This window comes from Corvus kubaryi, unplaced genomic scaffold (assembly GCF_017639235.1).
Source record: "Corvus kubaryi isolate FWS band 111438036 unplaced genomic scaffold, C.kubaryi_AGA036_p1.0 37341, whole genome shotgun sequence".
NCBI classification, from domain to species: Eukaryota; Metazoa; Chordata; class Aves; order Passeriformes; family Corvidae; genus Corvus; species Corvus kubaryi.
This window is the reverse complement of record NW_024581112.1, coordinates 12061022-12087722: the sequence shown is the minus strand read 5'-3', so window position 1 is coordinate 12087722 and position 26701 is coordinate 12061022. Positions and strand designations below refer to the sequence as shown.

Below are 26701 nucleotides of genomic sequence, written 5' to 3'. Positions count from 1 at the left end.
GTGCTCAGACTTTGCTGATGACCACCAGTTCTTGAGCCTCACAGCAAGGAGCCACCATAATTGGTCACAGCTTCTGTTCAGAAGCCTGAAGGCAGCAGGAAATCAGAAAAACTAAGCTGGAGCCATCCTTGTAAGTCTTTGCAGGGCTGCAGGTGAAATCAGGAGTACGGCTAGTACTCAGAGAAATTAGGAAAAAAACCTTTTGGGACCTGGTAGTCAAACAAATACAAGTTTATTTACAAACAAAGAAGAAAACATGGCCATCACATCAAATTCTGGTATATTTACAGCATCCAGGTGAAGGATGAAATAGCAAAAGGATAAGAGGGTCAGAAGGTTGGTATTAAGGAAAGAGGAAGTCTCCTGCTGAACTGCAGAGGAGCTGAGCTGAAACAGGCCAAAACCTCCATACTTGAAAAGCTGAGGCTTCAGGGAACACAAACAGGCTAAACTCTAACTCACAGCAGTGGGCAGAGATGTAGCTCCTGGGATGACCTTCCTTAGCCCTTCCCTGAGAATTCCACTGAAGCTGACACAGCAGAGGTGAGTTTCAGCCCCAGTGCTCAGGGAGCAAGGAAAGGAGGGGAGTGACCTTTTCCTGCTAATGGATGATGAGGGGGCAGCAAGAGACTTTGCTCGCCTGCACAGGCAAGGGACCATGAAGTCGGTCAGCTGAGCTGGAAAGCGCTCTGATTCAGGGCACTGAAAGCTGGCATGGAAGAGAAGGGGAAGGCTTCATTCCAAGAGCAAGGACTGCGAGACAGGCCAGCCAGGATGTGAGCTCCAGTCCTGCACCCCGGGTTCAAAACCCCCATGGAGCTACCTGCAACGTATGATTATTTTTTCTTTAGTGAGCCTTTCATCTTCTTCTCTGAGGAGCGCTGTTTCCGCACCTTCTCCTCCTTTTTCCCCAAGTTCTCATACACTGTTGACTCCTCTTTCTGCCTGTAAGACCAGGTAAAAACAAGGGGAAAAGTGGGGAAGAGGAAAAAGCCAGCCAAGCCAGACTTGCCAGAGGCAGGCAGAGCTGGGTCTCTGCTTTAGGTGAGCTCTTACTTGGAGGGTTTCCGTGAAACCTTGGCATGCACATTCCTCACTGCAGGGGGGTAGGCGATGTTCCCATACTCACACTCGTTTGGCTTGCCTTTCTGAAGCTGCAGGAGAGGAAAAACAGGCTTAGAAGAGTGTGGTCTGGGAGATGCATTTGAGGCACCATGGAAGAGTTCTGGCTGTTAAACCCCACTTTGTTCCACGATCTCAGTGGAAGTTGGTGGGTTGCTGAAGGGCTCAGCACACTGTCCGCCACTGCCAGAGGTGAGCGGCAGCTGCAAATGCAGCCTTGTACAGGAGGCAACAGTGGGGCAACAAATCTCTGGAGGCACTAGAGTGCCTAAAAGTGCCAAATTTCAGCTAAAGAATATTAAAACAGCAGGAGTTACAGGATGCTGCCAGAGGCTACAAGGAGAGAGAAAAGACACCACTTACCAAATAGCAGGAACAGATCTTGCAGCTGCAAAACTGGGATGGGAAAGACAAAGCAGAAAGAAGAGGAAAGGAAAGTCTTTGCTTGTCCTAAACTGAGTTTGTAACAAAACAGCACTTGGGGATGTTATTCAGAACATAGTTGAGGTAACTGCATTAAAACTTACTGCTGTCTAACAGTTCAGAAGGGACTGGTTCTTGAACTGCTAATGAACTTGTCCTCTGAATTTAAAAGTCTTAGAAGAGAGGAACAGGGACTCTGATGTTACTGCACCACTGTAGTCTATGTAGGTCCCAGTGTTAGCTTAAAGCTTGTGAAAGAGAGCACTTGGGCTCCGAACCAGCACCATGCAGGGCTTAGGCTCACAGGTCAGTAGAGCCCCTTTCCTCACCTGGATAACTTCCAGCTTTTTCTTGGTTGCCTCTATGAACTGGCAGATGGCCATGTAGATGAACTTGTACTGGGCCTCCGTCTGCACCATCCCAGATCGCTGGGCCCTCACCATCTGGATGGTCTTCTGGATGTCAATGTCACAGTCCAGCCCTAGCAAGGAGCACCAGAAAAACTTACGGACATGTTCACTGCCCTCTCCCAGTTCTCTACCAAAAGCAGCCACAGTGGAGATGAGTTAAGAAGTTTCTACCTCCACCTATACTCTTTATTCCTGTATGGACCTCCTACCTCTCCCCCTGCTCAGCATCTTTCAAGTCTTCCCTGGAGGAAGAGCCAAAGCTCAGGGAAGGCTGAAGCCATAATAAGTGGATATGGTACAGAGACCCAGCAGAACAACCTTCTCAGGGGCATGGCAGGATTTTCTCCCACTGACACCTGATAGTTTTCATCCCTTTGCAGCTGAACTTAAGGGCAAAGCCCTCATGGGTAGTCCAGTTCACTTAGAGATCCTTTGGGGTGCTCTTACCCTTGGTGGAGATTGTTTCCACGATCATATCAATGACAATGATAGTCCCAGTGCGGCCAATCCCAGCACTGCAAGGAGAGGACAAGCAGAGGTCAGAGCAAGACAGCTCCCGAAACAAAATGCTGCTGCTTCTGGAGAAGGATGTGGCTCTTGTAGCAGCTGTTCAGCAATGCCACAGAAGAGTCACAGATTCAACAGGTAGAGAGTTGGGTTTAAGGGTATCGAAGAGGAAAAAAGCAAATATTGGGACTGGCATATGCTGCACTCACAAGTCCTGGGGTACAAGCAGCAGGACAGACTTTCTGTATCTCACCCTAGATAAGGGATGGAGGATGCTTCAAACTCCAGCCTCTGTACCAACCTGCAGTGTACCAGAATAGGCCCTGCGTTGGGGATGCTCTCTTGCTTCTGGTTTATCTGGTCGAGGAAGCTGAGGACTCCTCCTGGCTCACTGGGTACACCATGGTCAGGCCAGCTCAGGTACTGGTACTGCCAGATCTCACGCACAGCCTTGCCCTGAGAATAGCAAAGCACCCCCCTGGTAAAACTGCAACCCAGCCCTGTCCCTGGCCTCTGTCCCAGGGAGAGGTGGGTCTGAAGCCAGAGAGAATATCTCTGTCTCCTGCACACTTCTTAGTGATTCCACCACTGTGATTCCAGCCCAAACCAGGTGGGAACAGCAGCCCCAAGAATGACAGAACAGCAGCATCATCACAGCACTGAGCAGTTCCCAGGTTTAGGTGTATGGTGGCTGTTAGACCCATGGGTTGGATGAGAGCCCTTGGTCAGACACACTCACATTGTCCTTCGGACACACACAGAGGTGCCGGAGTTTGTACTCCAGCGCATCGTGCTCCCCAGCGTTCTCCACAAGGTAGGGGCCGTACTCCTTCGTGCTGCCCAGCTCCGGCCAGTAAGGCACACATTTGTTCTGTGTGGGCAGGGAGGGCAGGGTGAGGATGGCCAGAAGGCAGGAGGGAGAGAAAAAGCAGGGTAATGGTTGAAAGGGAAAAGAGATACCTGCAGACTGCTACTTACCCGGCCTTTTTCTACTTCCCGTGTTGTCATCACGATAATGCGCGTGTTCTCCTGCCACACCATTTGCCAGAAGTCATTGACCGTGGCATCCAGGCAGCCCTGGCTGGCGATGTAGGTCTTGGTGCACTCATCTGGGCTGATCAGGGTGTTCTGAGTGCAGACAGGGGAGGGTCAGGAGGGCTGCAGGAGCAGGCAGACCTTCCCCTGCTTTGGGCATACAGCCATCTTTCAAGAGCCTCACCTTGACATAGTTGGCATTGATGTAGTCAGATCCAGGTATATTCGGGTCCCTTCCCTGGAGGATGACTCTGGAGTGATCAACTGGGGGTGCAGTGAAAGGATGAACAGTGCCATGAGATACTCCATGCACAGCCCCACGGAGCTCCCTCACTGCCCTGTGCCACCTCAGTCATGATTCCCGGTGCATGCCCTGTATCCTCAGCTCTCCCTCTCTGGGCTCCGACCAATCTCACTCTGTCCGCCCATCCCTCTGCCTCTGTGACAGATGACAGAAGCTAAGGAGTCTGATGCAACCCTCCCTCCTTCCTTCAAGGACAGGAAAAGGCTGTGCCTTCCCTCATCAGCTCTTAAACCCTTAGCACCATACACCTCGTAACCTGCTCTGGAGGACAGAATGGGCTGAGGCAGGGATGGCTTGGACAGCTCTTCATTGCCTCTGTCCATCTGGGTTTTTTTATAGTGGAGAAGCAAGACTCACAGGGCAAGATGTTCTTGTATCGGTTCTTGCTCTTGTTTTCCGGTCTCTGGCCCTCATGACGGTCAAACAGGTGCTTGGCTTCCTGTTTTTGCAGGCTCTGAGGGCAGAAGAAAGAATAGTCATGGCAAGGTCACAATGTATGACGGGGGAGGTGGGCACTAGGAGGCACAGTGGTGGCTCTGATGACACATGGACATGCTGTGAAGTGAAAACCAAACACAGATTTGAGAAATCCAAGGTCTGTGCCCTTACTGTCTTGGTGACTCATTCTCCCAACCATAAAAAAGCACATTTCTACCTCACTGGGTTCACTTAAAGATGAGACTCACTCCCCAGGGGAACAGGTTCCAAATGGAGACTTCTTTCAGAAATAAATTGACAAGACACACAAGAAGTCTGTGTACAGGAAGAAATTGAGGATGGAGAATGAGGTGGTGCATGCAGAGTTCCCAAAAAGCCAAATAATGTCCCCCAGAGGTTTCTTACATCAAATTCCTCCCAGAATCCAGCCTTGGACGTCTCCTCAGACAGACTTGTCTTCTTGTTCAGTTCCTGCACTCTGTTCTCAATGTCAGCAGCATTCACCCTCGTAGCATAGTAGGGCTGGGGATGGGAAAACACAACAGGTGAGAGGGAGAGAGGGAGAGATGCTGCTGGAGAGCAAGGTGTCCTCTGTGCACTGTGGAAAAAGTAAGGAAAGGGACACAAAGCAGAAACAAACAGCAAATCAGTGCCTCCAAAGGGCCCCTAAAAACAGGAAACTGGACTTACCTGCTTCAGGTACACAAAGGAACCAGACATCTCCTCAATTCCAATCTTCTTGAAGTGTTCCACCAGATCTGCCAAGCTGTCAAACATTTCAGCACCTCCAACTGTGTAGCGTCCATTCTAAACAGAGGAAGAATGTGTAATGTCTAACTCATAATATTCACAGAATCATGGAATGGTTTGGGTTGGAAGGTATCAGAAAGGGCAGCTACCTCCAACCCCCCTGCCATGGCCAGGGACACCTTCCACTAGAGCGGGTTGCCCAGAGCCCCTTCCAGCCTAGCCTCAGAGACTTCCAGGAATGGGGCATCCACAATTTCTCTGGGCAACCTGTTCCAGTGCCTCACCAACATCACAGTAAAGTATTTTTTCCTAATATCCAATCTAAACCGGCCCTCTTTCAGTTTTAAGGCATTACCCCTTGCTGTATCACTCCATGCCCTTGTAAAAAGTCCCTCTCCAGCTTTCTCGTAAGCCTCTATTAGGTGCTAGAAGGTGCTGTAAGGTCTCCCCAGAGCTTTCTCCAGGCTGCACAGCCACCAGTCTCTCAGCCTGTCCCATAGACAAAGATGGTAGTGCTCAGGAAAAAGGCAATGCTGGGGTGCAGATCTATAGGCACCACCCTGCACCGTCCAGGAAAGCATTTCCTCTGGCAGGGAAGTCAGATGAGTTTGCCCTGAGAACACAGAGTTCATGGCACAGTGCTCTCGGTGTAGTGCTCTCAGTGGATGGAAGCCCAGAGAAGGTGTATTGCCCTCCAATCTCATTTAAGGTCCTTGGAATCTCCTCATCCCACATGAAAGAAATAGGAGAAATTGTGACAGCCATGTTGGTAACATCCATCAGACCACTGCCTTTCCTTTTGTCCTCCCACTGCTCACCTCACACATGATCTTGATGTGTGTGACTTTGAGCCGGGTCCCAGAGGCACCGGTTGCCCCAGCTGGAGCATCAGACCCAGGTTTAGGCTGGTCAGTGAGGACAGACAAGACAAAATCCCCTGGTTTGCTGAGGCTCTCCCGCACCAAGAAGGTCCAAGGGGTGCCTTTGGCCTGGAGAAGTGACTCAGCTGCAGGGCCTGACAAATGCCCATGGTACCACCTAGGAATAAACAAGACAGGGTCAGAAAAGAGGTGGAGATGCAGGAAGTGGATGCCTTTGAGCTGATGAGTGAAGAACAACAACACTGGGGAAGGGTGAAGGAGGAAGAAAGGAAGGGGGAGACAGAGAGGAAGGAATGAGAGAGGGAAGAAGTAGCAGGATCTTGGGAAAAGCAGATGAGACGAAGGTAGAGAGCTGGCAAGAAGAGGAAGGAGGCAGAGGGGACCTAGGGAGCAGAAGTCTGGTACCAGAGGACGCAATGGGAAAGCACCAAGTGTGATCCATTTTCTGACACACACAGGCACAGGTAAGTGACACTTTCTGGCTGGAACACCAGCTGGGAGAGGGTAGTCTGTGTGTTTCAGCACCTCACAGTATTATTGGGATTGTGACCTTACTGCTGCAAGGGGCTCTGGGAACTCAAACACCAGGGAAACAAAAATAAACCCCGACAGAGACAGAAACTCTCCCATCAGGATTTGGCAGCACCCAGATGGTTGTGTTGAGATCAGATCCATTCAAGAACCATTCCAGCAACTCCTCTCTCTGAAACTCAGTCACCTCTTCACTCAAAGGATAATTCCCATTCTCTGGACACATCACACTGCAGCAATCACCCTGGCCATGGGAGTGAGTGCCAGGAGCTGATCCACGTGCACATTCCTGTCCTCAATACAAACACTCAGCAGCTCCTTCTCTCCTCCTAGCACAAGGTCAGGAGCATCCCCATGTGACCAAGGTGTTCCCTGCCTTGCCATGGGGCTGTGGGAACAATTTGCTTCTCAGAGAGCAGCTGACAGGGAAGGCCTGGCATGGTATTGGTGAACTTCTCATTGTTAGGGGGCTATTCGTTCCCCAGAACTGATACAGAGTTCAGGATGCCACAGCCCAGTCACAGAAGCAGCTGGGGCATTCATTCATTCTCCTCTGCAAGGGGTTGCTCCACACACAGCAAGAGGCTCACACAGTTACTGGCCTCAGCAAGTAACTTTTGTTGACCCTCACCTCACATACTGCAAGAAGCAGCTGGTGACTCTCAGAGCATGGCTGTCATTAATTTCTGAAGCTCCTCTCAAAGAACTGTTCAGCCACCACGTGCTCAGATGCCACCTTGGGATCGGTTGGCCCCTCCCGCACATCAAAGAGGTCTCCCAGCCTCCCCTCCACTGGTAGGATGGGGTTAATGCGTCCCATTCCTCCCTCCCCCAGCAAAGCCCAGCTCTTCAAAGCCACGTGACGGAAAATCACTTGGGGAGAGAGTGAGAGGAGCTTTCGTAAGAGCCCGGGGTGGGGGGGTGGGAAGTTTCCAACCGCAGAAGGAAGGGAGGAAACTGCAGGGCCACGATGCAATGGCCTTAACTGGAGAGGACAGCCAGCAGCAGACCCGCCCCCTCTGCAGCCTGATCCGGTACCCTGATGTTTCAGCCAGGATATCTCTGCTCCCTGCCTCCAGGTGCCCAAGGAGGACCTGTCCAAGAAGGACTTGTCCACTCAGAGCAGGGTGCAACAGCTCCCCCGAGCTGCATCAAAGGGCGTGAAAGCAAAATGCAAGGGCGAAACCACCTGATTTGATTTAGGAACTTGGTGTCAGAGACACATGCAAAGCGGGGACAGGAAGGAGACTAAGCAGGCCAGGAATAGCAGGGGAACATGGTCCTGCTCTCAGCTACGTGAGTCACCCAGGCCTAGAATAATCAGGGAGGTCTGGGGCAAGACTGAGGGCTTCCACACAACATGTCTCCCTACAGACCACTGCAGATCCACAGCGGACACCACAACCTTTGCTTTTAGAAACAGTATATAAATAGCAAAGGCAACCGGAAACCAGAAGTAAAAATAGAGCCCTGTTAGGTCTGCTGTGATGGATCAAGGTATGTACAGCTATTCCTGGGGACACTGCCCCTATGGACACATAGGAGGCTAAGAAAGACAGGAGGCACTTTTTGCAGGATTTGCCCTGGGGATGCAGGCAGGACAGAAAGGAGGCCATGAAACAACTCATCACAGACACAGCAGCTGCCTTGCTGTCCCCCTGTACCTCTCTGTCGTGGGGTCAGAACAGTTGAGTGGGTATCGCAAGTCGATGATGGTTCCATCTTTGTCCTGCAGCGAGCCCTGTTGCTGTGTGTAGTATTCCACCAGTTCTGACAAGGTGGCAAACTTCTCCCCTCCATACAGGTCATAGAAATCCCCGGTATTCTGGATGCGGATGTGGGTTACTTGATCACCAACCCTGTGGAATAAAGCACAGGGCAGTCCAATGAGGGGGTTGGAAAAGGGGCAGAAAAGAGTCCTGCACTACCTCCTGCCATGGAACCAGAGCAAACCATCCCAGTGAACGGAGATGGCTGGAAAGAGAAGCTCCTTGGGCAACTTGAGGGAGGGTCTAGAAGATGCTGGGAAGCTGAGGTCATTTTACAGCTTGAAAAGAACTCAAAGGAATAGAGACAGGATGAAGATGATGCCACAGGACATGTGAGGATCTAGGCAATCTGGGTATGTAACACTGCAAAGACAGAAGCTGGGGTCCAAGTTACTTACCGGACTGAAAGAGAAAAATCCCCCTGATTCTTCCGACTGGGTCTGGCCAGGAAGCTCCCATGGACACCTCGTCCCTTCAGTAAGGCTTCAGCTTCTAGCCCACTCAGGTCACGGTGAAACCACCTAGCAGAGAAGATAAAAGCAAGACCAAGTGAATAAAAAAGGCCAGGCACTATTGTGGAGATCCGTAGGGTGAAGAATGGTCCCTGGTCAGCATCCCTAGGTGACAGCCAGCAGCAGCATCCCTTCCTCCCCCAGTCTATGGACGGTTCCCATTAGATAAGGCTTCCAGGGCAATCCCTGCCCTGATCCATCCTGCTTCCCTGGTCCCGTTCCCTACACACAGAGACCTCTCACACCCTCTTACCTCACCATTGTGGAGGGAGAAAGAAGAGGTGGCCAAGTGGCTGCCACCAGAGCAACTCAAAAAACACAGAGGAAAAATCAGTTTGCGCTGGTAAGGAAAGGGAAGTCGGAGGTCTGTGCTGGGGCACCCAACGCCAAGCTGTTCCTGCGCCTCTTGGGAGCTGGCCATGTATCTCTCCTGGAGTCTACTGTCAGTCCATTCAGACCCTCTCCATCCACCTTTTCCTGGATAGGTGCCTTGATCTCTGGCCCGCTGTGCAGTGCTGCTGGGCACAGGCAGGTGCAAGCCCGTACACAGCGGGGCACGCGCAACTCCGGGAACAGGAAGCGCTCTGAGCCATCCACTCTGCAGCCCCCAGCTGCTTTGCATACACTTCTGCTTCTCCTTTTGTGTCTTTCCTCCCCATACCCCCTATTATTTTTGGGTCCCTGTCTTTAGCACACAAGGGCTGACTCTACGCATGCATCCTGGGCTCTGGCCGTGCTCACAAAATTCAGTTCTGCACGTCCTCTGTTCCCCTTCTTCTCCAAAAGGCCAATGAGCAACATGAATGCTCCCAAATGTCCTACACACTCTGTACAGGCACAAGGGGGAATCCGTGTGAATCTAGAGCTGCAGACTTCAAGGTCCAGGCTACTGCTCTGAGCACAGCAGTGCCTGCCTGAAACCAGCCTGCCGTGGGATGGGACTGACACAGGGAGTGGTAGCTCAGAAGGGATGGGGAGGGTGAGAGGTGGTGGTGAAGCTGCCCAGAAAGGCAGGCAGAGACCAGGACAAACAGCTACTACTTACAGGGAGCCCACACAGCACTGAGGGAGCTGAGCCGAGGACCTTCAAGATCCCAGCACGGCATACTGAGGCCAAAGCTGACAACCTAGTACAGAAAGAAGGAAAACTAACCATTCCAGTTACCTAGCTGTTTCCAGCTGTGGCCCATGACTGCCCTGCCCACAACACTGGTTTCAAGGTCTGCAGGTCTGGTGAAAGAATGGGAGCTAAGCAGTGGCCTAAGAGTGCAATCCAGCTGCCAAAGGAGCCTGACTTTTCCCTGGGGCCATCTCAGGCAGGGCAGCAGGAACAGCAAGAGCCTTGCTCATTTCAAGTAGCAGTAGCAGCAGCTGCAGACTTCCCCACACACCACCGGACTGGGAAATCCTGCAAAAAGATGAACAGGCTGCTAACTACGACCTAGACAAAAACTCGTGGCCAAGACAGAAACCAGCAACAAAGGGAAGTACAGGAGAGACGAGTGGGAAGCTAAACTTCATTGCTAGAAAGGCAACCCAGGCACCTACAACAGCTTCCTTAGAATGCTTCTGGTTTCGTGCACATGGTAAGCCGGGGTGTCGTGAGCTGCAGGGAGCCAGAGGTACTGACTTAGAACTCATATTAAAAACCAAGGAGATTTTAAATGCACTGGACCAATTCAAGGGAACAACTTGGGCACAAAGTTGTAGAAGTTGCACCTGAAAGACAGCACTTAAATCAGAGTCAGTCTAGCAGGAAGCAAGTGTTGTTTATAGCTAAGTGTCTTGGGGTAACTTTATGATGTGTGTCCCATATCGCTGCCCTATGCCCAGAAATTAATTCTTGTGCCTTTCTGTGCCTCTAAACTGAGCCCGAAGGAAAAACTGAGCAAAACTTTTTCAAAGCAGTTTGCAGCTTGTTCAAGGTCACACAGAGATAGGGATGTTTTTTTCCAGCTGCGGCAGGGGAGCGAGGAAGCACCCGGCTTGCTGCTTCCCGGTCAGCATTTGGCCAGTTGTTCAGTTTCTTTTTCTCTGGAGAGAGACTGAGAGTTGAACTTTTTTCCTTCCCTGGAATTTCAGATTTTCTCCCTTTTCTGCTGGACTGCTTCAACCTCAGTGCACATCAGGAGGACTTTCCACTAGGCACAGAGGGCATGGCCCTGGGCCAAGTCCCAGTTCTGAGGAGACCAAAGGGAGGACTCAAACACTTTTTCCCAGGTTTTTTTCTCCACAGCGAGAGATTTTATTTAGCATTATTATCCTTTTTCCATGTGTTTGTTAAATAAATAGTTTTTATCTCTTTCACTTTCCTTCGAGGAAAATTTATTTTTTCCCAAACCTGGTGGGGGAGGGGTGGTTGTGCCTTCTCTCAGAGGATATATTTCTAAATTTGGCCAAACCAGCACACTAAGGGAGAAAGGGAAGGAACTTCCAGGGAAAAGTCCCGAAAGATAATTCCTGATATCAAAAGAATATTAGAGTATGTTGAGTCAATATGAAGCCAAGGCACACAAAACCCAAAACTTAGGCATTCCTACACCCTACACTGACTGAAGGAGAAAATCTGTCTGAGGAACTGAACATTAGTTGGACACAAGAGAACAGGGAAAGAACAAGGTAGCAAAGAGCCCAGACCAGAATAAGAAAGGGTGAGAGAGCATTTGTCCCATGTCACCCAGTATCTTCCAGAAGGACAAGCCACAGGGTGCAGTGCAATTTCTTGACAGCATTTTTGTGGACACAAATCCCATATCACATAATTTACAGGATGAGTTTATGCTTCTGCTTGCTTTCATTTTAGGAAAGGACTGGATGCACGCAGCTGCCCTGGTGTCTTTGATCTGGGCTGCCTAATTAAAAACTACCAGTAAGGGAGGGAAATATCACCGTAGAGAAGCCATCAGTTGGTATCTTCGAGGTCGCTCTCCCAAATGGCTGCAGAATGGAACAGCTGAGCCACTGAATATAATAAGACTATAATTGAGCCACTAAAACATTTTTAAAATATAATTAGGAGGTCAAGAGATTTCAGCAAAGAGACTACTCTTACACTGTTGTTTGGCTTTCAGTACAACACAGGTGCTAGAAAATCATCTTGGTAAATCCCTTGTGGAACCAGGCCACAGTTAGCGCAGTAACAAATTTACAGGAGAAGATAAATGAAATAGCTAATTAAAAGACACACACATCTGGATTGCTGCAAAAAAAAAAAAAAAAAGGCACTGAGAAACTGGAAAGAATCCAGCATAATGCCACTAAGGCAGTGAAGAGCCTGGAGCACAGCAGCGAGCAAGCTGGGTTTATTCAGCTTGAAGAAAAGATGCTTAAGGAGGGATTTAACACTTGTCTGAGACTACCTAAAAGGGGCCGTGGGGGTTTAGAGATAATGAGTCAGACTCTTTTTCGTGGGACACAACAAAAGGACAAGAGGCAACAGGCATGACTTGCAGCAAGGGAAATTCTGATTAGGTATCAGGAAAAACTGCACACATGCTCCCCCCCAAGGGTGGTTCAGCACTTGCCACAAGTTCCCAGAGCAGCCGAGGAACCTCCACCCTGGCAGGTGTCAGGACTCACCTGAACAAGGCCCTGGGCTACCCGAGCTAGTTCTGGGGAGAGAGCTCTGCTGTGAGCAGGGGGTGGGACTAAGCAATCCAGAGGTCAAAACAGTCATCAAAGGAAGAGCAGAGGGAAAGGCTATGTGTAGAGGATTTTTTGCCCTTGTACTTCCTAAGCCTCTATTAACAGCTACTTGTAGAGTTAACCATCAAATCCATAACAAATTTTGCATCCTTTGGCAAGGAGTTCCATTGCCCAGCTACAGAAACACTCCCTCCTTTGACTTGCTTATAACCTTCTCCCTGCCTCTTTTTTATTAACACCTCCTTGCTGTAAAAAAAGGAAAATCAGTGGGTGATTCCTGTTTCTCTCCCCCTGCTCCAAGCTGCTCATGACCTAAAACATCCCTATCAATCCTCAGCTCTTTCCCATGCTGAAGACTCCAGCCCTACTAAGGTGTTCTTTGTACACAGCTATTCTACACCTCTGATCCCCTTTGCCGTCCCTCTCAGAGATATTTCCAATTCTGGCATCTTGTTTTGAAGATAAGAGTGAAGGTGGGCACAGAACTGCGGTGTTCAAAATGCTGGTGAGTCATGGTCAGTGATGATTTCTGACCTGCACCACAACCAAGCATTAAGCTAACAATCTCATGGATTTCTATAATCAAAGCCTCATTCCAAAGAGGTTACAATTAGTTCCCAACCATTGTTTTTTATGCACATTTTAATATTTTTTTTTGTATGAACATTGTTTTACATAAGTCTATATGAAATTTCATCTGCTGTTCTACTGCTCACTCAGTCACTGCCGTAAGGTCTTTCTGAAATTATTCACAAGTCAACTCCCACCATATTACCCTGAACAACTTTCTACCATCATCCCATTTTCTCATCTCACCAAGCTGTATTCCCATGTCACTTGGGAATATACTGAACAGCGTGTATTTCAGATTACCCTGTGATCTGACCACTGATGACTTCCCTTCACTGTAAAAATGGGATGCTAATTCCCACCTTCCATTTACTCTTTTTTGGTAATTCTTTATCCAAATTTTTTTTTTTAATGCTATGACTTCAGCTTCATTTAAAGACTTTGATGAGAAAATCTCGTCAAATTCTTTAAATCCAAGCGAATTGTATTGGCCAGACCTGCCTTATCCACGAACTTGCTAAGTCCCTCAAAACCCCCCAGTTTTACAGGACCAGATGTGCCTTTACGAAAGCAGATGCTGGCTCTTTCTTCATATCACATTCATTTTCTTTCTCCGTTATACTGTGTACCCTCTTGCTCAGATAACGACTTTACTGTTTCGTGCTTCCCTCGTGTTTGGGGGGAGCTAAGTTGGAGCTCTTTTTGAGAATGAGAATTGCATTTGTTACTTACTTCAAACAGGTTTTGCTGTTGTCCTAGGTTACAAAGTAAGATGTAACCTAGTACGTATTCTCTTATCAGCTCACAAGCTGTTAAAACAGGTGGGGCAGTGCTCCTTATCTCCTACCAGGACTCATCCTTGACAACGCCCTCGGGCAATCAAGGACACACGGCATGACTCATCAGCCCATTGTGAAATGCCCCGCCCAATCATGACTCATCAGCCCATTGTGAGATGCCCCACCCAGGGGGGAGGAGCCAAGCATTCCCACGTGGGTATAATCTGGGATCTGGAACAGCTCAAGCAGCCCTTACCTACTGTTTTCCCAAAGGACAAGAGCTACCACTGGGCCTTCAGGCGAAGGACATACCCTTTTCTAAAGGATCACTGCTTTAACAGGACCACTTCATCTGGACTGCTGCCGCCACCCTAACAGGGTGTCACGTTGTATCCTGACTCTGTCAGTGTTCTTGTACTATTGCATTTATTTAAATTTTCCTATTAAATTCTAATTCTGACTTGGAATCACCCACTGGTTTTTTTTCGAACTAGTACACTAGCATTCACAGCACTCACCCACGGGATGGCATCAGGGTCTTGTCTCTCAGATCCCCACTGATGGAGGAATGACAGGAGCTGGTGGAGGAAGTACCACAGCCCTCAACCAAGGGGGTCCTACTAAAGAAAATAAAGCAATATTGGAATTACCAAGACAGGATCTTGAGATGGATTTGGGAGAGAGATCAAAGACCTCGATAGAGGAGAGGTGGCTTGGCACCCTCCCGGTAGGGCTGGATGCTCATGGCAGCGAGCGCCGGGGTGCTGGAGCAGCAGCTGGCAGTGCTTGCTGGTGCAGCAGCTCCCGTGACTCACCTGTGTCCGATCCGCACAGGCGAAGTCCCAAACCCCGCCTGCTCCCAGGCGGACTAAGAAGAAGGTAGCTCCTGGTCAGGCAAACCTCAGGCCTCAAGCCGAGGGCCTAATTTTCACCATTTGCAAAGCACTTCCTGGACTGTAGTTACTGAATAATCAGAGGGGTGGGGGAAGGCCAAGGCCAAGCTCGGAGAGGTAGATAGAGACGGAAGGAACCGACTGCTCTTCCTGCCTCCCATCCACTGAGCTCACGCCCTCACTGGCTACATTCCTGCCCGGTTTGTAACCGAAAGCACAGAAGGCAGAACCTGACGCAGCTCTCTCACACCTGGCTTTGCAGCTCCCTGCTCTCCCAGGCCTGGCTCCTTCACCCCCAGTCCTGTGCCCCTGAGTCAAAGACCTCGATTCTTCCAAGGGCAACAGGCACACAGGGCAGGAGGCTACAAACAGACATACCTGATGTCCCTCCAAACCACATTGGAAAAAAAACATTGCAATGGAGCAAGGCTGCACCACTAGGTTGATCCCTCTGCAGTCCGAAAAAAGTGAGATAAGAATTTTATGTTGTTTATGTTGCTCTAATGCAGGCTACAGCCAAAGGGGCAAGCCCAGCCCTCCCACGCTCTGCCACTCCCTGCTGCATTTTCTCTGCTGCCTTTTTCACTAATGATAATGTGCTGGATTGCACATTCAGCCACAAAACAAGGCAGCCACAAGGACTGGGGGCAGGAGTAAATTAACACTGACCCTGCTGGGGACAGGGGCCTCAATGGCATTTACAGCACCTGCTGAACAACACTAGATTGTTTTGAGGGACACACTTCCTAGTATGCTTCAAACAGCACATCTGAAAATGCTTGCCCTTGTAAAGTACTTAATACCTCTTATTAAAAAAAAAAAAAAAAGTCTCTCTGATATTAAATCCTTCACACCAAGGCTCTGCACAAACCTTTTTACAGAACATGGTACATACTGGGCCCCCCAAAACAGCATGGCAGGTGTCATGCAGAGAGCACTGCTGTACCTGCCTCTGCACCAGGGAGCAGCACTGCTGAGCTCACGGTCATTCATAAAACACAGGCATTTTCAACACACGTTTTATTCACGAGCAGACACACGAGCAGACACGAAGCATCCCATTCCTTCCAGGTCAGCGTCTGCCTTGTTCAAGTGCCCCATTCCCAGGGCTGACAGGACTTGCACCGTGGAAGGAGGGCACCAGCCGAATACCGGGAGAACTCCGAGGGCTCAGGAGGCAGCAACTCCGCCGGTGCCGGCCCCGTGCGGCGGCAGCGTCATGGGCGGCAGGAACATGGCCTTGAGCTTGCCCGACATGCTGGCGATCTCCGGGTCCTGCGACTCGTAGGACTTGATCAGCCGGGCGAACTTCAGGACCCCTGCAAGGAAAGGGGGTGGGCGGGATGCCCCGCTGCTCCGGCGGGCTCGGAGCATCCTGCCCGGCGGGGGAACAACCCACCTTCGCCGTCGCTGCTGAAGCCGTAGGCCTTGATCACGTCCTGCTGGATCTGGGTTGCCACAGGCAGGAGGAACTGCAGCATCTTACCCATGTCGTTGCAGGCGTTGTCCCGAGCCTCCTCCATGCGCTGCGCGTTCTCGGGAGCCCCGAACGCCTTGATCACCTCCGCCAGCACCGCTGCGGGACACGGGCACTCAGCCGCCCGCCGTCCTCCCGCACCCAGCCAGGCGACACAGGCACTCTGCCGCCGGCCCCCCCGGGACACCGAGCCTCCCGCACTCACCCTTCGCCTGCTCCGCGCTCAGCGCCGGCGGCACCGGGGGCTGCGCGGAGGCTGCCATGGGGGGCGGCGGGGCGGCCGCGGCTCGGGTCCCGCACAAAGGAGCGGCGGCTCCAGGCCGGCCCGCCGCCCGCGCGCCTGCGCCTCCCCGCCCCGCTCTGCCATTACACTGCCGTGTGGGAGCGGCTTCCCGCGAGCGCGGGAAACCTGCTGGACAAATTCTAAAAGAGCTGAAATCACTGCCGGAGGAAAGCTCGCCGCGAGGGGCCCCATCCGAGCCGACTCACCCCGCGGTTAGGGTGAGGACGAGGCTCCCTCCCTCCCCCGCCCGTTTTCCTGCCGCCTCCCCCGCGGATCCCCGGCCTGGTGCCGCCTGCCCGCCCCACTCCGCCCCGACACCGGCGACCTCCGCCGCCGCCGAACGCGCCCCGCCGCGCCGCCCGGGCCCCATGCAAATTAGCGGTTTCCCATTGGTCCGTAGCGCGCACGCCCCGCCCCTTCCCTCCCCGCGGCAGGCGGGGCTGCCCAGCGGCCCCTCCGCGCCTTTCCCGAGGCGGTGCCCACTCCCAGCCCCGCCCAGTCCTCACCGGGAAAGGGTGTTCCTACCCTTCCCCTCCTCGCCCCAGTGAAAAGAAATGAACACAACGGAGTTCCGTTTCTGGAAGGGTTTTTTTGTCTTTTTTTTTTTTTTTTTTTCCTTTTTTAAGAGCTTCATATATATATTTATATATATAAATTATTAGAATGTGTGTCGGGGCTCGGGAGTGCGTGGGGAACGTCGTTTAGGTGGTTCTTTTCTTTTCTTTTCCATAGCTGGGTTGTTGGTTGGTTTTTCCTTTAATGGTTAAGTAAATATATATATATATGGGGGACCAATCGAGAGATACAACTGTGAAATCAGAACACGCACGCGGGGGCAAGGGAGTCACAAGTTGCTACATAAAACTGCCACGTCTAATAGGATGTGCATGAGTTAAAAGTACATCAATTAGGATGGGTGAGGGGAAAGGGGCAGCCACCATCTTACAGACAGTCCCAGGACGCAGTGTTACCGCTCGGCCATGCCGGCTCTCCCCACAGGGCTCAGAGGGGTCACGGTGGTGATGGCAGTCTCCAAAACAGTCTCCTGGTGCTTTGCACCTCGTGGCCGTGCCCGTGCCCGTTCCTGTCAGCCAGGGAAAGCACAGCCACCGTCCTGCAAACAGTCCTGCGGTGCTTTGCACCCTGATGGCTGGGACTGGACCCTCCGAAGGCAGGAGAGGCCGCTCAGGAAGGGGCCTGGAATGCTTTGTTTGTATCTGAAGGGATGTTGGAGAATGGGAAGCTGCTCTGGCTAATCTGAAAAAGTTCCACGTTGCTTTTCTGTATCGCTAAGCAGTATCTTACACTTAAAGGGGGGTGGGGTGTTGAGGAGGCATCTTGAAAAAAGACTCTTTTGGGTTTGCAGTTGGCTGCACCTCCTCCTTTCAGAAGCAGAAAAGGCAAGAGCATCCTGTACATGAAGTCTTGCAATGCTCTGCACTTTTTATTTAATGCAACTGTTCCCCCAAAACAAAGGATGGAGCTGCTGCCACCCTGAATTCACATCAGTCTTTGTCTTTCTGAGCTCTGTGCAATGCTGATTCTCTTCTCTTCAGAGCTCAGCTGAAATCACGTACCGATCGCTTCAGGTCCATTAGTGGTGTTTCAGTCCCTCCCCATTTTCTCTCCTCCACTTTCTGTTCCCAGGATGCCATCCCATACTTTTTGTCACCTTCTCTTGTACTCTACTGCATGGTGGGATCAGGATGTGTCACTTTGCAGCTTCCCCTCCCCCAGGATTTGGTTGACTGATTGCTCCTCTTGAGAGAAAGACATGATGATGTCACATTGACAGTAGAAGTCCATTTAAAGGGGTTTGTCACTTTCCTTCTTCAGGTGGCTAGGATAAAAAAGAGGAACAAGGTGATAGTGAAAGGGAAAAAGGCAATTTTATCCCCTGGCCTTTGTTCATCTAGACCCAGACAACACTGCTGGCTTGTGAAGTTTTGCAAATCCTTGAAGTAGGAGGTACTACTGAAAAGGTGCAGCACTGTACCTCTCTCTTTCCCAGTGTGCCTACCCACGCACTTGTGAGTATCTTGTCTTGGCAAAACCATCGAACCCTTATAAATGTTTTGGATTTTGGCAGGGGTATTGGTTAGTCATAACTGCATTTATCTCCCCCACTCAGAGGGGAGGAGCTGAGACCTCACAAGGCACTAGCCACTGAATGGCCACTTGCCACTTCCTGGTGGCCAGCCCACAGCTGTGCCCCTTGGCAAAGCGTCCCTGCTCTCACTGTGCGCTTGGGCAGAGTCACTCTGCTCCAGGGGCAATGCTTCCCTGTTCCCACTGCCTGTGCCAGCCCCACACCAGGGCTGGGCCTGGAGGTGTTCCTGTGAGGAGAGAGCAGCTCCACGCACCTGTAGTAGTCCTCCTGCGTGGGGAGCGGCACGCCGTGCAGAGGGTGGTGGGCGTGGAGCCACTGCTGCTGCTCCAGAGCCAGGCGCTGCAGCTCAGCCGACTGCGCGTGCATGGCCTGCAGCTGGTGTGCCGCCGACATGGGCGCTGAGAGGGAGCCCGGCAGGTCCCTGTAGGGTGCAGCTGCAGCCAAAGGTGACACAGAGAAGAGACAAGTTAATGCTCTATCCAAGGCCCCACAGTTCAGTCAACACCCTGCTGCACTCCCATTCCCACCCCAGCCCACGTGCAGGACCTGCTCATCCTGACAGCGTGGGCCTGTCCTACACCATGACAGAGCTCTGTTCAACAGACCTCAGTTTGGTCCTGTGACCCCTCACGATGCCCCTGCCCCTCGGTACTCTGCTGATGCTTTTTGGAGGAGAACAGCAGTCCCTGTGAATGGCCTTACCAAAGAGCTGGTGGCGCAGTACTTCATTCTCATGTAGAGGGTGAGGCAGGAGAGGGTTGGGGATGGTTCCAGCTGGGTATGGTATCCGGGTGAGGTGTGATCCCGAGGCGAGGGGGTCGATTAGAGGGTGAACGGAGGCTGAGGCTGGGAAGAAAAGATATCACAAGGTAATTGTCCCATGCTTTGTAGCAGGTAACACAGAGACAGGCACAAGGCCTCACAAAACAGATACAGAGAGGGAGGGTCAGAGTGTGTTAGGGATGGAATGATTTCACTGCTAAACACCACAGTGTCATCTCCTTCTGAGTGTTACTCTTTCTGCCAGCATCGAACTTCACGTGAACCAGTCTGGCAGAGCTCTGTCCCTACACTCATCAGGAAGAAATACTGCCCCTTAAAAGTACAGCTCCTTAGAAGTCCAGTAGGGTTCTGCAAGCACCTGCTCTGCAATCCAGTCTGCACCCCATATCATACCTATCTGTCACCCTGACAGCCAGACAAGTATTCACATGCATACTTGTATTGGGTGCTTTCTTTTCCAGGTCTCATCCAGGACAGATTCTCTTTTTAGTGGTTTGGACTCACAGCCAGAGTAAGGTGCCCAGCCACAGATCATAGGGAAAATGGACATTCATTTGCCTGGTGTCATCTCTGAGCAGTTGCAGCTGCTCAGAGCCAGCATCTGTGACTGACACCAGACCCCACTGACTGCTCACAGCACCTGAGCAGGTGTAACACTTTTTTCCTGTTGCACTGTAGCTTGGGCTTTGCTTCCCTGAGATTTTCATCCCTAAACCTTTTGCTTTGCTTTCCTGTAGGCTGTGGAAATGGAAGGGACCACAATTCAATTCTGAAAAACAGCAGGCTCCAGCTCCTTACAACTAGCCCACCTCTTATCCCATCCCATCCCATCCCATCCCATCCCATCTCATCCCATCCCATCCCATCCCATCCCACTATGTGCAGCAAGAGCCAATGGAGCAAACCTGAGAACCAGCGTTTCATTAGTCCTAAGGATACTGCCAAAACTGTTCTAGCAGGGCTCCCATTCCCTCTGCAGACCCCAGCCTAAGAAATGCAGTTCACAGCAGCACCACCCAGGCAGTCAGTGGGACTTCAGCACTTGTACTGCAGCCCCAAAGATCCAGAACAAAAGGACACAGTGCAAACAGTTCTGCTCGCCACTGATCAACAGTGTCAGTGCCTTTGGTGGGATGGGAGCAAGGGCAAGGAAGAACACCCCCAATGTTGGGCTCTTCTGGCTGAAGATCTATGGCTTCAAAGTTTAGTCTTGGAAGCTTTTAGGGTTCCCCAGGGCCAGAGGGAGGGAGCACAAGGAAGGCACAGTAGGACAGAAAGCAGGGCTTTGTGCAGGGCACCACCACCATGCGGCCCTTACCTGCGTGTATGGCATCCTGCTGGTGGAGATGGAGGTGGGAGTGGATGTGGGAATGCTGATGATGATGAGGCGTCACATTGAGCATCTGCAGCCGGGCCAGAGGGTCATTGCTGAGAGCAGCCACCCGCTCGGCGTGCTGGCGTTCAGCCGCCAAGCGCTCGGCGTAGGACATGTCGGGACGAAGGGTCGGGCCAGCTGCCAGCGCCAGCCTCTCCCGCTCCAAGTGGCCCAGCCCTGGGTGGAAGGGAAAAGCAGGATGAAGGCCGGGGGCCGTCTGCAGACTCAGCCCGCCGTGGCGTGGGAACGGATCCATGGCAGCAGCTGGCACGGCATGGAGCTGCTCCAACTCGGCTGGTTTGACTTCAAAGCCAGGCTTGAGACGTTCACGCAGGTCCCGGTCCCTCAGGTCTCGCTCGCGGGCCTCCCGCTCCCTCAGCTCCCGCTCCCGCGTGGCCGGATCGCTGCTGTAGATGGCTGGCACATTGTACCCCAGCAGGCCCGGGTCGACGGCGCCCAGGGGCACGTAGAAAGGGTGGTTGCGGTTGCTGGGGGACATGACGTGGGGCCGGGCGTATTCGCTAAGGGTGCGCAGAGCCGGGGTGTCGGGGCCCAGGTATGGGGGAACAGTTGCTACAGCACTGCCCTGCTCGAAGGAGGGGCGGTGGGGAACCGGCCCGAGGGACGAGCACTCGACTGGACGGCCCTCCTGGGCCATCTTCTGCAAAAGAGCAGAGAGACCGGCTTCAGGGTCCCAGCGGGGAGCGGCCGAGGGGGCCCTTGAGCATCCGCCCCGGCTGCGCTGCGGCAGTGGGACCCCCAGACCTACCACACTCCTCTCCAGCTCCCGTTCCTTCTCCCGCTCCCGCTCCTTCTCCCGCTCCCGTTCCCGTTCACGCTCCTTCTCTTCACGGGCCTTCTGCTCAGCCTCTCGACGCACTTTCTCCACCAAGTCTGCCCTTTTCTTGGCCAGCTTGGAGCCATCAAGGGGCACAAAATACAGGTCTGTGCGGGAGCAGGAGTTGAAGCCACGGTCCAAGTGTTTGTTGAATCTGGGGATGAGGAATGTGAAGAGCATCATGAAAAAGGCAAAAGGGTATAGCTGCACCTCAGACTTGGGGTGATTTCCTCTTCCCTGCCCCATATGTCCCTCCCCATCCTGTGGACAAACCAGTCTCCCCTCACCTGGCTGACTGGCTGGCATGGCTCGGCACATCCACCACCTTAGGGGGAGGTGAGGGGCTGCGAGCAGGTGGCACAGGGCTCTCCGGGGGCTCGTACTCCTCCGACGGCTCCTGCTTGATCTGAGCAGCGCTGAGGGGGAGTGGGGGCGGTGGGGGGGCAGGGGCAGCCATGCTCCCTGGCAAGGGAGGTGGGCCAGAGGGGGCGGGTGAGGGGGCTTTGTAGCCCCCTGCCACAGGGGAAGAGGCCACCCGGTAGCCAGGAGGGGTGGCTGCACGGAAAGGGGCAGCTGAGGAAGTGGGAGGCGAGCCCGGCTTGTAAGGGGCCGGGGGCTGGAAGGTGGGGACAGGGGAGGCCGCCCGCTTCCCATATGGGGCCACAGCTGACGGGGGTACCGGGGGTGAGACTGTCTTGTAGGGGGCTGCAGAGGGGGAGGCCATGGTGGCAATGACGGTGGAGAGGGTGGTGGCAGCGGAGGTGACTGGAGGGCCGGCTCCATGGGCAGGGGAGGGGGGTGGCGGCGGGGGGAAGGTGTAGGTGGCAGGACTCTGCCCCGGTGGGTGTGTGCACATGCTGGGGTAGCTTCCCTGGGAAGAGGCAGCAGAGGAGGATGAGGAAGAGGAAGAGGAGGAGGACGAGGAGGAGGAGGAAGAGGGGGCGACGGCCGCAGTGGCGGAGGGAGCCTGGCTGTAGGCAGCCTGGCTGTGCGGAGGGTAGAGGCGCAGGCCGTAGGTGGGATGGGAAGGGTGATGGCTGTTGGACTCCAGGCCGTGGGGGTAGCCCCCGGGGGGCTGGGGAGGAGCTGCGGCTGCTGGGGAGACACCCCCGCTGCTCCCATGGCCGTGGTGGTGCTGCTGGGGTGGCTGCTGGTGATGGGGGGACTGGCCAGGGAAAGGGGCAGCGGGGTGGGAGCCGGCATTGCCCAGGGGCCGGCTGTAAGGGGGCGGCCCCTGGCTCCAGACGGGCTGAGAGGGCAGGGAGGGCTGGGTGTACTTGGGGGGCTGGCTGGAGACAGAGAGGCCGCTGGGCGGGGGAAAGGAGTGGCCATAGGAAGCACTGTAGCTGGGCAGGGGCTGGCCCGGGGAGGGCTGGGGGTACTGGGCAGAGGAGCTGGAGGGCGGCAGCGGTGGTGGGGCGTAGGGGTAGCGGGAGGGGGCCAGGGCTGGTGCCTTGTCCTGCCCCATGCTGTGGGGCGAGGGCAAGTGGCCGCTCAGGGCCTGCCCCACCATCCCTGGGGAGCTGGAGGCGGCCACTGCGTTGTTGAGGGGGCGCAGGGCCGGTGGGGGAGGCAGGTTGGAGGAGACGTGGGGGAAGGAAGGGGCTGAGGCCGGGGGGGCAGCCGGAGGGTTGGCCGGGGGCCCCCTTTGGGGGGGCAAGCCCTCCTCCTACCGACGCCAGTGAGATTGGCGTGGTGGGTGGTGGATTGTGCTTAGCGCTGAGGGTCTGCTCACGAGCCCCTGGTGCTGGGAGCCCTCCCACTCCACTGGCAATTTTGGCCCCAACCTGGACGACATTGGCCGTAGGATAAAGGGGAGTGTGGGAGGAAGAGGAGGACGAAGAGGAGGAAGAGGACGAGGAGGAGGAAGGGGGAGCAGAAGGGGCAGCAACAGCAGAGGAGGAAGAGGAAGAGGAGGAGGAAGGTGTCTGTGGGGCTTGAGCCTGGAAAATGCGGGAGGCCTGGCCCTCCAGCTGGGAATGGTAACTTCCTGCGGGGGGTCCTTGGGGGTGCACCTCGCCCGGGAGCCCAAAGCTGGGTTCTGGTGGGCGGGCCAGGCTGTCGGGAGGGGCAGCTACTGGCGGGCTCTGGGGGAAGAGCGGGGGGTGGTGGTAGGAGTGAGACGGCCCCTGGGACAGCACAGAAGAGGAGTCGGAGTCATTCTCCACGCTCCCAGGGCTGTAGACACTGGGTGAGGTGCTCCTGTTATCCTGGTCAATGTCCCGTGGGTCGCTGCTCATCTCATCATTGAAGCTGTGGCCATCAAGGCTGTCAACATCAGACGGGGATGGAGGACAGGGCAACTCCTGAAGCAGGAAGGAGGAGGAAAGGGGCATTATGAGGCCTCCCAGACCACACGTGACACACTTCAAGTTCCCAGAGAACTTGTTTTCTGACCTTTCTCTGCCAACCCCAGCATTAGAAAACCTCACAGAGGAAAGAAGACATTGTCTGGCAAGGTATAAATGACACCAGTCCTCCTGCCTCCTTTCCAGTGCTCTCAGGTCTCTCATGAGCATTCCATGTTCAGGAAGGATATAACAATGGGTACCTTGTGTAAAGAGGCAGTGAGGGGGCAGGGAACTGCTACACACAAGGTTGAGAGGGAACAGATACAACACCAGTGATGGGCTGTTGGCCAGAACATGGTATCACCGGTGGCATGGAGCAGCACACACCACAGTGGTCCCAGCACAGTCCCCAGACCCAGAATCACTCTTCTTGCCCCTGCAGAGCTCTCCCTGGTCAAGGAGACCAGCTCCCCTCCAGACTCCTCTCACTGTTCCACTCCTTACTTCCAGGAGTTCCCCCTGTGCTTCCCAATCCCTGCTCCTCCCCACCACCTGTTGCCTCAGGCAATACGCATTGGTGATCAAGCAGTCATCATGGGTAAGGGTAATTAACAAGTGCCACTCTAGCAAGGGAGGCTAAGCTGAAAAAATATCACTGTTGAGCTGAACAGACTGTCCATGTGGAGAAATTACAAACGTGCAACCAAGGTGGTTTAATTACAATGACCTCTTAACATGAGCAAGTATCCCCAGGTTTGCAGGCCTTTAAGGCCAGTTCCTTGAACAGACAGGCACAAGAGATGAGTCTTCTTCCAACCACCAATCCAGCCTGGTGCTGTCAGTGTTTTGCAAAAGCCCTGCCACGACTGTGTGTGCATGAGCAGGTTTTGCATGACTGCCACCTGGAACCCACCATGACTTAAGCACCTCCATTTCACACTGCACTGGGGGATCAGAAGAGACTGATTCTGACCCAGCCTTCGGCTGTGCACGGAGCCAGGCTCTTGCCTCTAGGCTGGGAAAGGCAGGGCATGTCCCCAGCTCCAAGAGCACAGCAGCCCCCTGAACACAAGGCAAAAGAGACAGAGAGCCTCCATCTGCTCAGTCATCAATCCTGGCAGCATTTTTGTAGCCAGGAAGATGATGTTAAGGTTGGAAGAGCTGCAGTGTAAAACCCAAGGTGTCAGGGCTCCTAAGCAGCAGGAACCTCGAGCTGGGCGGACATGAGTAGCACAGGTAGGGAACTGGAGACTCCTTTGCTCTGGACTTGGAACATGCCATAGCAGGGAGAACTCACCTCAGTTTTGGTTTTTTTGGGAGCATTGGTGTCCTCCCCTTCACTCTCTGAGATCTCTTCTGTTCGGCCCTGCTTGCTGCTCTTGGGGGTGCAGGATTCCTCCAAACGGCCTTTCTGCAAGGACACAAGGAGAACAGGGAGGCAGAGGGTCACGGGGAGATCTCCCAACCAGACAGGCCTTCACAGACTGCAGCAGGTGAGACACAGCCACCACGGCACCTGTGTTGACACTAGCAGAGCAACATGGAGCCAGGATATGGCAAAAATTAGCACTAAAAGGGTCTGGTGAGACTGGACACCAGTTCTTAGGAAAGTGCAAGATGGTGAGGACGAGAGCAGAGGGATTCTGCCCATTTCAGGGAGCTAACCCGGCACGGGTTCCATGGTGGATCTCTTCTGGTCTGTGTCCCTGGATCCTCAAACAGATCCCACCCAGTCTGGGCAGTCCTTGGCCACCCCACACTTATGTTCCAGCTGATACTACCTTTGTCGCTTGTCGGGATTTCTCAGCCTTGCCATCACTGCTGGAGGTGCTGACGCCGCCAGGGGAAGCTCGACCCCGTGACCTGAGCTCCTCTCGGGGCCCCGGAGTCTCTTTCTTCCGTCCACTCCGCATTGACATCTGAGAGAGGGATCACTGTGTCAGTCCTGCTTTGCCTCTCCCACCACTCCTGCCCGGTCCCCACCCTCCCAAAGCCTCCGAACCCCTTGCACTCCACTGTGCCAAACTCATTCCCACTAGCTTTGCAGGGAGCCTCAGTCCCAACCCACAGCTCCAGTTTGGCTCTCGTGTCCCACCCCCCTCTCCCACCTCACGTACTGAGTCCTTGTTCTGTCGTGTCTTCATTCTTTTGGGTGTGGGACCCCCATTCTCCTTGGCCCGGTTTGATGAAAACATAAATTTTTATGACTCCGCAACCCCCTCCGGCTGTTTCTGGGGAAACGGAGATGGGCAGTTCTTCTGGAAGGGCGGCTTACACCAGCCACACAATAAGATCCCACTGAATCCTGAAAGACAGACAAGCAGATGAGGGGGGAGAAAGACTGAGTGGACAACAGAACATCCTTTCGTGGTTTGCTATGGAAATATGACAAAATTATTATTGTTTCCTTATTTAGAGGCTCAAGGATGTCTACCAAGAATGCAATAAACTCTCCCATCAGTGTGGGAAAAGATTTGCCCACTGCCATATCTGATTACCAACTTATAGGAGTGATATGTGCGTGATGAGAGGTATTCATTTTTAATGGCTTCAGACTTGAAAGGGGGCAGATGTAGATTAGATATTAGGAAGAAACGCTTTACTGTGAGAGTGATGAGGCTCTGGAACAGGTTGCCCAGAGAAGCTGTGGATACCCCAACCCTGGCAGTGTTCAAGGCCAGGCTGGATGGGGTTTTGAATAAGCTGGCCTTGCAGAAGATGTCCCTGTCCATGGCAGGGGTGTTGGAAGTAAATGATCTTTTAAGGTTCCTTCCAATCCAAACCATTCTATGATTATCCAATTCTATGATTTGGGGCCCAATAATGCTGCTTTGGAGGGCACAAGGAGGAATGGTTATCAGGATGTTAACTGTCTTCTGGAATAATTTTAGTATTTTCATTTCCTTGGGAAAAAATAACAGGGAAGTGCTTTAAAATGTTCCCAGTGACAATTTTTCTGACTTTGTTAGTTCCTC

At 53.1% G+C, this 26701-nt stretch overlaps 3 protein-coding genes and 1 non-coding gene across 5 annotated transcripts; all 4 read right to left on the bottom strand.

The window, feature by feature from the left end:
- Positions 1-213: 213 nt before the first annotated feature.
- Positions 214-15597, bottom strand: PTPN6 (protein tyrosine phosphatase non-receptor type 6). Of its 2 annotated transcripts, XM_042031318.1 has the most exons (16): positions 15516-15597; positions 14195-14296; positions 8569-8691; positions 8066-8260; positions 5808-6027; positions 4930-5046; positions 4645-4761; positions 4159-4255; positions 3682-3761; positions 3441-3590; positions 3202-3333; positions 2764-2918; positions 2403-2470; positions 1875-2026; positions 1057-1154; positions 214-945 (listed from the first exon to the last, which is right to left on the bottom strand). In XM_042031318.1, the coding sequence occupies exons 1-16, from the start codon at positions 15560-15562 to the stop codon at positions 837-839; spliced, it is 1962 nt and encodes a 653-aa protein (XP_041887252.1). In that variant the 5' UTR covers positions 15563-15597; the 3' UTR covers positions 214-836. The 2 variants fall into 2 exon arrangements, with proteins under 2 accessions (XP_041887252.1, XP_041887253.1); XM_042031319.1 differs by lacking the exons at positions 14195-14296; positions 15516-15597 and adding an exon at positions 8936-9783.
- Positions 15573-16385, bottom strand: CUNH12orf57 (chromosome unknown C12orf57 homolog). The gene is made up of 3 exons (XM_042031320.1): positions 16252-16385; positions 15969-16145; positions 15573-15888 (listed from the first exon to the last, which is right to left on the bottom strand). Exons 1-3 carry the CDS (start codon positions 16307-16309, stop codon positions 15740-15742), a joined length of 384 nt encoding a protein of 127 aa, XP_041887254.1. The 5' UTR covers positions 16310-16385; the 3' UTR covers positions 15573-15739.
- A 44-nt stretch (positions 16386-16429) lies between these two features.
- On the bottom strand, positions 16430-16490 carry LOC121666367. Its single transcript, XR_006016655.1, has one exon. It is a non-coding gene; the product is annotated as a U7 small nuclear RNA (small nuclear RNA).
- A 416-nt stretch (positions 16491-16906) lies between these two features.
- ATN1 (atrophin 1) lies at positions 16907-26364 on the bottom strand. The gene is given in 10 exon segments (XM_042031317.1): positions 16907-18169; positions 18693-18873; positions 19142-19285; positions 20541-21258; positions 21367-21589; positions 21723-23098; positions 23100-23741; positions 25024-25137; positions 25508-25645; positions 25844-26364. Coding segments are annotated over 10 exon segments (3648 nt in total). The 5' UTR covers positions 25922-26364; the 3' UTR covers positions 16907-18135.
- Between the last annotated feature and the right edge of the window lie 337 nt (positions 26365-26701).